Source organism: Enhydra lutris, unplaced genomic scaffold, assembly GCF_002288905.1.
Source record: "Enhydra lutris kenyoni isolate GAN:26980312 unplaced genomic scaffold, ASM228890v2 scaffoldscaffold72, whole genome shotgun sequence".
Classification (NCBI taxonomy): Eukaryota; Metazoa; Chordata; class Mammalia; order Carnivora; family Mustelidae; genus Enhydra; species Enhydra lutris.
In genome coordinates, this window is record NW_019154156.1 from 4,215,256 (window position 1) to 4,227,755 (window position 12,500).

At 38.5% G+C, this 12,500-nt stretch overlaps 1 protein-coding gene across 3 annotated transcripts in view; it reads right to left on the minus strand.

Annotated features, from left to right (window-relative positions):
* Positions 1-12,500, minus strand: part of LOC111159979 (inositol 1,4,5-trisphosphate receptor type 2) — a 490,010-nt gene that overhangs the window by 298,074 nt on the left and 179,436 nt on the right. For all 3 annotated transcript variants that reach the window (XM_022522705.1, XM_022522706.1, XM_022522707.1), the window contains exons 22-24: positions 6,011-6,204; positions 2,089-2,218; positions 112-169 (exon numbers count right to left, since the gene is read on the minus strand). In XM_022522705.1, the coding sequence (XP_022378413.1) occupies positions 112-169; positions 2,089-2,218; positions 6,011-6,204 (382 nt within the window). The remainder of the gene's footprint in view (positions 1-111; positions 170-2,088; positions 2,219-6,010; positions 6,205-12,500) is intronic.

Below are 12,500 nucleotides of genomic sequence, written 5' to 3' on the forward strand. Positions count from 1 at the left end.
ATAAAGGATCTAAAATTAAATAAATATAGGGAGGTAAACAATAACAAAATATCAATAGAATATTAAGCAAAACCTTAGCCACAAGGTAAAGATACATAAGTGTTACTATACCTTCCAGCAAACATAGTTTCTGCCTGGGCTGCAATTTCATCTATATCAGGAACAATAGCTGTAAAGACAAATGGCAAATTCCATTCTTTATCTTATCCTATTTAGGAGTCACAGTATTCATATCAATATTAGCATACCCAAAATATTTGTCTTAATTTCTTTATGCCACCAAATGGCAATTAACAGTTTTAAAAAGTCACAATTTTAATTACACTTAGAGATCAACATTTTAAAAGAAGTTTACATTTTAAATCTATATTGCTATAGTCGAAGATATATTTAGAAGGACCATTTACAAAGTTGTTTCACCTCTCTAGATGTATCTATATGCACCAACTCCACACACGCACACATACATGTAAATATATATTATTTAATGAGGTGATGATATGGAAGGGTGTTTTTCAAACATGTTTTTTAAAGAATCAAAATATAGCAATAATGAACCTTATTACTATATGGTACTTCCAAACAACATGATCCTTTTACCCACACTTTCTTTTAAATTCCATCCCTTCTTCTTATGGGACATTAATTTTTTTATGTGAACCAATCATGATTCCTCACCCATCCTCACCACTAATATTTTGAGGCTATCCTACTCAAAATGTTTAAATAAGTACATTATTTATTTCTTATCCCTAAAGCATAAAAAGAAAACAGAGCAAGATTTAAAAAAAAAAAAAAAGGAAAAAGAAAAAGCTCTCTCAACCAATGAAAGAGATAGGTAAATCAGAGAGAACTGGTTTTCTAAGGTTCCCCCCCCCCCCATACTTTACTGACACTTAGAGCTTCTATTTCCAGAAGTCTGGCTTCTGAGAGCCAATAATTTTTATGATACTGTCAATGCAACCGCCAACAAGATTTTCTGGTTCTGCCATATCATTCCTGGAAATAGCCCTTTAGGGTTCTATACTTCTGGGAAGCATAAAAACAACACAGTTGCAAAGATACCAGAAGCGCCCTGTCCCTTAGGAAAGCTTAACTCCGTCTACAGAGGCAAGCTGCCTTTCCAATCCTACTAATGAGTCGGAGAGCAGGACACGGGTCTCCCATCCATTTTAACTACACCCTTATAATCGCTGAATCATTCCTGTCAAATTGATTGATGGGTGAAAAAGAGGAGGATACCTGATATTTTCATGATGGTTGTGGTTAGAAGAAAATTTCGTATCTGTGTACAAATCCTCTCCTCAGAAAAAGAATTCTGTGACCTGGCTAAATCTTTAATACGACATAGTTTCTAGCCTGCTGTTACTGGCCTGATCCACCCAGAAAAATGGAAATTTAATATTTCTTAGGTTTCATAGGACACTTTCTATAGCCACAAAATTTTCACAACAATTTTTATGCTCTTTCTTCACTATGCTCCTATACACAGAGATAAACTGGCTTCATTCTCACATTTTTTAAATGTGAAAAATTGACATAGAGTACCAGTTCATAACCATGCAAAGTAAACACACACACAAAAATACCCCCATTTAGACCTTCGGGGCGTACCATGTCTTTATTCTTCAGTTGGGCAACAGCTTCCTACAAAACATCTTTTTCCCCACAGCTATATTTCATGCAGCTCTTTGATCAAGTAAAAATGTTCCCTTAGACTTTCACCAAAACAGCATGATGCTTGCAAGATTCAAGCTCTGAAAACTGGGGAGACCTCAGAAGAAATCCCTGCTCTACTACTTTCCTGATCTTCAGTGAGTAACTTACCCCATCTGACCTCGATTTTCTTATCTATAAAATGGCACAATAAACAGTACCTCTACCTCATTGAGCTGTGAAGATTACAAAATAAACTGCATTCCAAGTATGGAGCACCAAGTAACTGGAAATATCCTCCCAGCATCCTAGGCAAGTCATCTATTGCTCTGTCTCAATCCTTTCATGTCATTGGTGGATATTATTTCTACATTTTTGTCTCATAGACAAAATATGAAAGCTACAGAGCAAATATTGTCACAAAGGAGCTACCTGATGGTAGTACTGTATCTGGAGAGCCACTGGCAGACGTTTCCGTGTTCTCATTGTTCTCTCCAAATTCCTTCTTGTATATTGACAGCATATATGAGATCCTATAATCTAGTCTGACACTCAGGATAAACTACAAAAAGCATTAAAAAAATACTTTTATTTTCTTAACATAGTGGTTAAAACTACAATTCATTACACCAACAAAACTTTAAACGTTGCACATGAACTAATTAGAAATCTCAGTTGCACACACGATTATCAGTCATAAAACGAAGAGAAGTGACACATTTCCATTAGCCAATGTCAGTAAGATCCCAAAGCAGTTTTTTAGGAAGAAGGAAACTTGACTTCCCATGATTACTCTTTGAATATTCCAGATAGAGGTATCCAATGAGTCTGGAAGAAGAGGTAACAATTTTTTGCACCTTGCAAAGTTACCATTGGCTCTGGGAGGACAGTGCTGGAGCTATGACCTTCAACCACACACAGAAAGGCTGAAATTCCAGGTACAATAGTATGGACTCTGGCTATACCACAGTCAGTCTTGGATCTCGGCTACAAAAGGACAGCTGAAGTAACAGCATCCAAATATACCATGGATTACCTCAACGTTGTTTGTGTTTCCTTGGGTTGTGTAGTTGTCCCTGTCTTCCTTAACTAACACACTGGCAGAAACTAAATGTCAGTAAGGTTCCCGTGTGGGCTAGACACTAGGAAGAGTGCAAACACTTGAAGCCCACTGCCCTGAAGAAGCCAAAGTCTGAGTTGGGAAGACAAAATATAGCATTGTTAACATAATTAGAAAAGTATTGAGGGCTCGATCATGTAGAATAGAAAATTCAGTGGTGACCAGAGAAAGAAAATATGTGCTACAGATTTCTGAGTGGAGAAGGGAAACAACAGAGAAGTAGTTTTATACAGGGTTCCCACCCATCCCAGTTAGCACAAGATAAGCCAGGTGTAACATTTTGTCCCAGCGTAACTACTATCCATGCCCCCTGCACTCTGAAAAGAGCCTTGTTTGGACAGTGAACAGTAACGGTCACACATGGTACTGTCTGACCTGATCTCCCAGGATCTCTGTGGTTCCTGAAGCAGCCCTGTTCCCCCATTCCTTTCTCCTCCCTCCTCTCACTCCTTCTCATACTGCTCTGTTCCAGAAGCACTGGATGCTTCTCTCCTGCCTTCTCCCATGTGTTCAGTGTCTACTTTACCTTGAATATTCTCCTCTACCCTAGAGTCACCAGTTTTTTCAGATATCCTCCCAGATTCAGTTTAAACTCCTTTTTAAATGAATCTTTCCCTGATTCCCTGTCTAGATCCATTTTTCTCCTTTTTGCTCACCTAAAATATTATTTACACCTGTCTACTGTCAACCTAATACTTCTATTATTGCCTCTGCCTCTCTCTTTCTCTCCTCTGCTAGCCCCCTATGCTTCTTATGGGCCTCAAACATGCTCTGTGTCAGCTATGGTCACTTAAGTTCAACAAACATTTGCGAAGCCAGGAACTAAGAGAGGTGCTGAGGGTACAAAAGGGGTGTCAAGAGTAAACCTTGCCTATGAAGAATGTATAATGAGGAAGGAAAAACAAACACCAAAGAGTCTCTTTTATTACCATGTACTGCAACACATCATGGTTGGGTAGATTCTAGTTAAAGAGCATTTTCAAAGCAAGGGACAGATCGTGGGAAAACAGAGCTGAGAAGGGCCACTGGACTTGACAGTCTTGGAAGGGAACAGAAACTGGATGGCATGTACTTGAAAAGAAAGGTTAAAAAAAAAAAAACCTATGTAAAGACCAAATGAATAAGACACTAATTAGTGAAACACTTATTAACTTTCAGTTAGTGAAGATTAGTGCTCATAGCGTTGTATTTTATAAATATATCCCAAAGGAAAACTTTCATCTTCTAATATATTTAATTGTAAAAAATAAATGGAAGGTAGGAAAGGGCCAGAGGGAAGAATAAAAACAAAGACAGAGCATGACAGTTGTGAGAGGACCAAAGACACAGAGAGGGAGGGGAGGCACCTGGGTGGCTCAGTAGGTTAAGCATCTGACTCTTAGAGTGGGCTCAGGTCATGACCTCAAGGTTGCGAGATGGAGCCCCGGGTTAGGCTCTGAGCTCAGTGGGGAGTCTCCTTGAGATTCTCTCTCTCTCTCTCTCTGCTCCTCTCCACCCACTTGCTTGCTCATTCTCTCCCTCTCTCTCATATAAATAAATAAATATTTTAAAAAACAGACTGAGGGAGAAAATGAGAGAGAGAAATAAAGAGAGATACAAAGAGAGAGAGAGAGAGAGACATAAAATGATGGGGAAAAGGCAGGAAGACCCTGTGAAGAGGTAGAGCTGGCAGGAAGCAGATTTGTATGAGGAGCATGGCTCTAAAGAAATTCTCTCTTATTTTTAAAGATGTTGTTAATTTATTTGACAGAGAGAGAGAGCACGAGCAGGGAGAGGGACAGAGGGAGAGGGAGAAGCAGGCTCACCACTGAGCAGGGAGACTGACTCGGGGCTCCATCCCAGGACCTGGGATCATGACCTGAGCCAAAGGTAGGTGTTTAATGGACTGAGCCACGCAGGCGCCTCCAAAGAAACTCCTGAAGAGGGGTTCTAATAAAGAAACGTCTGGAAGAGCAGCATGTAGGAACACGGACTGGATCAGACCCATACACGGCAACACAAAAACCAGAACGAAAAAAGAGGCTCAACAAGAAATATATTAAAAGTCCAAAAGAGGCAGCAAGGAGAGGTCAGCCCTGCATGGGCCCCACTGCAGTAGCTCCATCTCCTCGTTTGTTAGCTGTCAGATTGTTTTCGAATGCTGAACTTCCGTAACTGTGGGCTAAAACAAGGTCATATATCTTAGAGGCTGTCCCAAGAGTAGGATGATCGGAAGCTATGGGCCCAGTAGGTCCACAGGTCAGGTGATCACTACCATTCTCAGTTTGAGAATAGGGGAACCAAGTGATTCTTCAGGGTCATGAACACAGGGTTGGGAGGCCTGCCAAAAGTTCTCAGGATTCAGCCTTTGGAATTTCTGGAGGAACTGTGAAAACTTTTATGATTATAAGCCTAGTTACTTTAAAGAAAAATGTACAGATCCTTCCAGGACTACTAACCCACTTCTGTTAGCTCAGTTTACATTAAATTATGATGAAAGACTTAGTAAACTGTATCCAGAATCTTAATAGATCCTTGAAAACTCCAGGCTCCATTCTCTAAATCTGGAGTAAATGCTACAATTAAAGTATCATAAAACTACTTTCCAAACTTAAAAAAAAAAATGTTAAGAATTCACAGTTACAGTAATAGGGAATTTATTCACTAAACCAGTGGGCATGAAATAATAATTTATCTCCTTTAAATTCATAGAGCTATGTATTAGACTATATTAATTTTAAAAACATCTATTATTCTCAGCCTCTTGGAAACAAAAACACAAAGAGAGATAGTCACTTATATAAAATACTGAGACCAATATTAACATTTTTATTAATAATAAATAAAATTTCATTTGAGTTTCTTGCAACAATGATAAATCTGAATACCTAGAATTACATGCCCAATTCAATTAAAAATACAAATAGAGTTAGAATTCAATCTCAAGTTTGCCTGCTCTGAAACCCTGAAGTGAAGGTATAATGAAATCAGGGTCAATACTAAGTGAGAAAATGCATATGAAAGAGGTTTTGTGACCCTCAAAGCACTCCACAGTTGTTAGATATCATCAGAAATACATTTAATGGAAATGAACACATGTAACTAACATTTTAAATAGTGTCGTTAACGTAACAGAAATAAATTAGATCAATAGCATTTCAGAATATTCCCAGTGATTTGGAACAAAGAGCGTAAGAAGTTACATGGAGATGCACAATTGGGTATTCGTCCCTTCACTTCCGTTCTGCCACGTACCTGCAGAATCTCAATAATCTTGAGTTTGGTGTCCATCACGGTCACATCTTCATGCTCTATGGGGCTCCCCTGCTTGCTGGGGTGGATGCTGGGCTGAACGTCAGGCACACTCATGGGGAAGATGGAGCCTCGACTGAGTACCATTTGGGTCATCATCTCTCCCACCCCATGGATGGTTCTCATGACATTGTTTCCTGGCACAAGAAAAGTCTTTAAGTCAACACATACAACAGCTGGAGAAACAGGCGTCCTACCCAGCTGGTCGGAACCAGAAGGCAAGCAGGACCGCAGAAGCACTAAGACAGGAAAGAATAGCACCAGCTCTACTCTGGCTCCTTCCCTACAAACTACAGAGGCTGCAGACGCATTTCAAAATGAAAAATTTTAAAAAATGGAAGTTTACTTTTCTCAGAAAATGCTTTCCCAGGATGCACCACAGTGAGTTGTGGGAGCTCTGCTAACATCCGCCCTGGGTCTTTCTGGAACCCAGGAAGCCCCTACCAACTGTCACACCAATAGGCTCTAACTTTTGCCATAATGCGAATGAACTCTATGAGAAAGGAGCTACAAGGGAGGACACAGGCATTACAGGAAAACACAGAAGTGGTGACTAGCATCCTAATCCTACCCTCAACCCAAGGACTTTACAGCTTTGTTTTCATAATGCTTGTGAGAAAAGCTCATGAGGAGTCTTGCTATAACTTCAAAGAAAAAGAAAAAGTTTCATCCAGAGAAGCATGTTTGCCAATACACTTCCCATTCCTTCATCCAGTTGGAATAAAAAAACTTGTATTCCAAATCCACAAAAAGCAATGATGTTTGAGGTAATTAGGAAAACACATGAGTGACCAACATGATCATTTCCAAAATGGGATTGCTCTCTTTCTGTGTCTTCTGAGGTTTTTGTTTTTGTTTTTTTTTAGAAGGTAAATTCCCTAATCTTTTTTTTATTATGTTCAATTAGCCAACATGTAATACATCATTAGTTTTTGATGTAGCGTTCAATGATTCATTAGTTGTGTAGAACAGTGCTCATCACCATATGTGGCCCCCTCCATACCCATCACCCGGTTACCCCATCCCATCACCCCCATCCCTTCGTAACCCTCAGTTTGTTTCCCAGAGTCCAGAGTCTCTCCTGGTTTGTCTCTCTCTGATTTGACTTCTCATTCATTTGTCCTCCAATAAAACTGCACATACACTCACGCCTTCCTCTGACCACAAACAGCTGAACCCAAGGATCCTCCGGAGGCTGCTCCAATCTATGTTCTCCAGCCTGACTGTTGTTTCTCACTTCTAAGTTCCCACAACAAGCAGCCAAGAGCTAAAAGAACAACTGTCTACTTTTCTTTTGGAATACTGATCTTTGCTTTATGTATGTTCATGGAGCTTTACCTCAAGCAAAGGCCCAAGAATCTGGCAAATAATTTCCTTTCCCTGAGTGTCTCAGGGTGTAAACCAAGAGAAATAGAAATGGAAATAAGATGGGATGAGATAAAATCTCGGCTCTAAGTGAAGAGTATAAGCTATAGGGATACCTACAGGACCAAAAGGCAAATAAATAAAGGAAAGGAAAATATTGAAAGGAAGACCCAAAAAAATCTTGATGCTCTTGCACAGACCAACCCACAAATATCAACAAGCCACTGGTAATCACTGTGAAAAACGAAATGCCTTTTAAAACTTATTATCTTATCCATATATGAAATTCATGTACAGAAAAGAAAGTGGGACTCAAATAGTACATTTTGGAGTAGGCAGAGAAGGAACATTTTTTTTTTCCTAGAGTGGCATCTTCCAGGCAAAAAATTAACTGGTTTTCCTTCTGAGAGTCTATGAACTTTATTTGACTGCTGTTGGCATAAACCAAAAAAGAAGGGGGGGGTGTATATGAAAGATCATTTCCAAGTTTAGACAAGATTGAGATAAAGGATTCAAGAGAGCCCTGTTTTCCAGGAGAACAACCTTGAGGCAGAATACTTCATTTTCTGAGGTTCTCAGGCAATCACAGCAGTTGACTACCTCCAAATCTCTCCACTGTTTGCTACGTGGATTGCAGGGAAGCGCATCTGGAGGTTGGCAATGGTTTTGGGTCACCAGTGTTTAACCAGTACATTTCCCGAATTTTGACTCGAGCATATGTATGTTTTAGCCTCCAGGAGATGGTTTCTCACCACTAACACAGAACAGGCTCCTTTGTTATTCCTACCCCTGATTCACACAGAAATCCTTGGCACCCAGTGTTTGCATCTTACTTAGATTTGCATGGAAAATAATCATTTAATCCAAGTGATTATTACACAGAAAGTTAGCCCAGACAATTGTTTTCCCCAAATATAGATCCTGTCACCAAGAAATTAAAATCTAGAGGCCAGAACCATAATAATACATAACACATGTTGTCAATGACATGGGGGGGGGGGTTCATTCTGGTTCTACCACATCCTTAGATGCCTGTGGCACGTGGTCGCCACAAAACTCTCCTGACATCTCCATGTATGGCCAACTGAGAGGGCTCAAATTAAAAGATGCTCTATTTTCTGGAGTTGCTTGGTGGTGATGAGAAGTGCTTAAATTGTGAACTATCACAGCTTGGAAAACATAAGTCAAATGCCAAATCACACACATGCAAGTCTCCCAAGTATCCATTTCTCCAGAGAAAACTTCCCGATTCTAGACTGTTAGATAAATCAGAGGCCATCAGGTTTCAACACTGCCAAAGAAGAAAACTTACCATTTCTCCTCTCAATCATAATTAGTTAATACTACTAAAAAGTTTTCAGTGGAAAGGCTACTGTGTAACTATATAAATCCTCTGGACAGACTAACCCATAAAAATTCAGCTTTTCTATGTCTTTTATATTAACCCAGTAGCCAGAATTTATATTTATATGTAAAGGGTGTTGAGATAGTTTGAAAAAATGTTAAACAAAAGTAAGAAAGAAGGAATTGCTTAGAAAGAAAAGCAGATGGACTTTTCAGGTCTTTTTATTACATGATTGTATGGATAGTTTTACCCATCCTAATTCCCTCAAGAGAAAAACCCGAAAGTAAAAGCGTATAGAAAATGCCTAAAAGGAATGGTGGCTAAGAGTGGACTGAGAATACATTGTTTGTTTGTTTGTTTGATGTTTCCGATGAGTCAAGTTCCCATTACCAATCTCAGAGAAGTTTTTACTTCTCTGAGATTGGTAATGGGAACTTGACTCATTGCTTTTTAGCAATGAGAGATCCATACAACCTGGAAGGTGAGCTGACCACAATTTAATTGTACCTGTTCAGAAGTCATATTACTGTTTGTGAGCATTACTACACTCAACAATCATTAAGAGTTAAGTGGATTTCTAGAAAGCATGAGAGAGTTAACAGAATCTTACTTGATTGAAATTTACCTGATGAGTACTGGTATTTTATTTTATTTAATTTAAAGTCATCTTTACATGTTATCTATTTCCATTAGAAATACCTAACACAAGAAAGGATCATTTGAATTTTCCATTTGTTTAGATTTCAAGTAGACATTTCTGGAACATTTTCAGCATTTATAAGAGATCATAGAAATATTTGATTAGAATAGCTCTGTGAATAATTGTTCACAGCAATTTAATTGTTCTGTGACTACTAAAGTCAGCTCAATGTTTTATAATAGAAGCCAAAGAATGGATAACCCAAAAACTGTTCTTCCTTCCCTGAAACATATTTTCATAGTTGAATTTGAAAAAGAAAAAGAAAGAAAAACGCATCTGCTGTTATAATAATTCATTTGAAACAGGATGATGTTAAACCATAAAGACAGGTCTCAGGAAATCTTCCTCCTTCCTATCCCTGCTCAGCAGCTCCTTATAAACCTCCACTTGCTGGAAGACGCCTACACTTTAGAACTGGAATGGTTTTCTATTTTGAACATTCTCTGGAGCAGTGCTTCCTCCCAGTGGTTGAGGGTCTGGTTTTAAAAGGACTTTTCTATATGCAAAACAAACAAAAACATTAACACAAGATCAAAGCCTTAATGAAGCTAGTGATACAAGCAGAGCCATGGGTACCATGGTACCAACGTGGATTAAATGGAAAATCCATGATTTTATACCCTAAGAAGACAAGAAGTAGCCAGCCTTCCCAGTTCAAAGTTAGATCACAGGATTTTAGAGAGCTGGATAATCCAGCCTCCATCGGGTCTGTAAGCCTTGTGCTGGACCTGCTGGGAACATGCTGTTCTGCTTAGAGTTCTCTTAACTAGATGGTCACTCAACTTGCTTTCTCACTCCTTTATGATTTCTGGTACAATATCAACTCCTGAGGTAGACCTCTTCTGGCCACCCTCTCTAAAGGAGGACTGCCATCACTCTGGACACACACACCTGCTTTACATTTCAGCCATGCCATTATCGCCACCTCAGGTCATATTTTATACAGTTTATGTGCTTCTTGTACATACGCCCCTCAAAAAAAACTACGTAAGCTCCATGAAAAACCAAGATCCTGCCTAGTTTACTGCTCTATCTCCAACACCTGGAATAGTCCCTGACATACAGGAGTCATCCAATAAATGTTTGCTAGATTAATGCACTAATAAAAGGAAAAAAAGACTTGATAAACAAATGAATAAACAATGAATTCCAGAACACTGAAAAGGAATAAAATAAAATATAAAAATTTTTAAAAATGAGATTGACATTTTTATTTTAAAAATGGGATCTTAGTATACTAAAAATATTCCATCTTTCCTCAAGGTGAGTTTTTGCTTCCTCTCCTTCATATTTTCCCAAATTTTCTAATTTTTTTTCAAAAAGCATATAAAGCTTCATGTTCCTTGAAAACTTGTTCATTAAAAAGAAAAGAAAGAGTAATAAGACAGATACTAGAGAGATAAGGGGAATCATGAAATCTGCCCTCATCAAGGGCAAATCACATCCCATGTACTTTGCTAGGCCACATATACCCTCACAGTAGGGGGGGGACTTAGGGGACCCATCCCACTTTACTCAGCCAGAAAGTGGCAGAGCTTCAGAGAGAGGTCAACAGATATCAATATGCAGGGGTTTTTCCCCAAACCATGCTGCTTTGCTAATAGACAATCACCTAGCAAGTTTCCAAAGATTGTACACTCGAACTCAGAAAATCTAGCAAAGGCAAGAAGCAAAGATTCTTTTTTTTAAAGTTTTCTTTTTTTTTTTCTTTAAGTAGTCTCCATGCCCAACATGGGGCTCGAACTCATAACCCTGGGATTAAGAGTCGCATGATCTACTGACTGAGCTAGCCAGGCACCCGCAGAAAGCAAAGATTCTAATTAAAACTGTGCAGTAAAAATGTGAAATTACTATTAATCATATAATGAATTTGGTCACATTATCCCCAAGTGAACTTATACAACCAGTTTTTATTACATATGATGGCCACACACTACTCGGAGCATTTTATTGGTGCTGCACAATTTCATTTTAAGGGCAGCTCTTGCTCAGAAAGTATTATTAAATAACCGATGTTCATCTGGCTCTGTTCTAAGGACAGTGGGGATGGGAGGACATAGGAAAAATAGAACTAACAACATGGCTAGGAAAACATAAAACATAAAATATATCCATAAAAAATTTTAAGAAGAAATACAAGGCAGCTGAGAGTTATAGCATGGGCAGGACGAAGATACTTAAGAATTTTTTTTTAATTAAAAAAAAAGATTTTTGTTTTTTTGTTTTTTTGTTTTTAATTTATTGAGAGAGAGAGAAAGACTGCGCACAAGCAGCGGGAGGGGCAGAGGGAGAGGGAGAAAGAATCTCAAGCAGACTCTGCACACTAATCGCCAGAGCCCGATGTGGGACTTGATCGTGTGACTCTGAGATCATGACCTGAGCTGAAATCAAGTCTGACATTTAACCAACTTTGCCACCCAGGGGCCTCTAAAAATTTTTTTAATTAAACTTTTAGTTTAATTTTTTTTAATTATTTTAGGTAAGGAGGGTGAAGGGCAGCTTCACTGAAGAGACACAATTTTGAACTAGGCTTTGAACAGAGTTGAAGATTTAGATTAGTATGATCTTCCTCAAATTATTTCACCATCCTATGTACATACTCTTAATATAACAAAATATGTTCCAAGTCCTGTGAGAATAAGATTATATAATACGTACAAAAACGTCATGAAGAATAAAAGGTATCATATAATTATAAGGTATTACCTCAAAATGAAAAGCGGAGGACATGTGCATGCTTTCACTACATCTCTTAAAAACAATTATTCTCCATTTAATCATGTTCTGTTAGAGTGACCACCATTCTACTAAGGAATGCGTGGTTCCATCATAGCTCATGATCTCTTACACTCTGTCTTGACTGACATACAATATCACCTCAAAAAGAAGACTTTCAGAGAAGTGCTTTATAAAGAATACTCAGTGAACAAAATAGACAATATGACACCAAATTTTCTTCATTCTAAATAAATACTCATTGAATAGAGTATGCTGATAAACCATTTATACATTCCAGCCTTCCA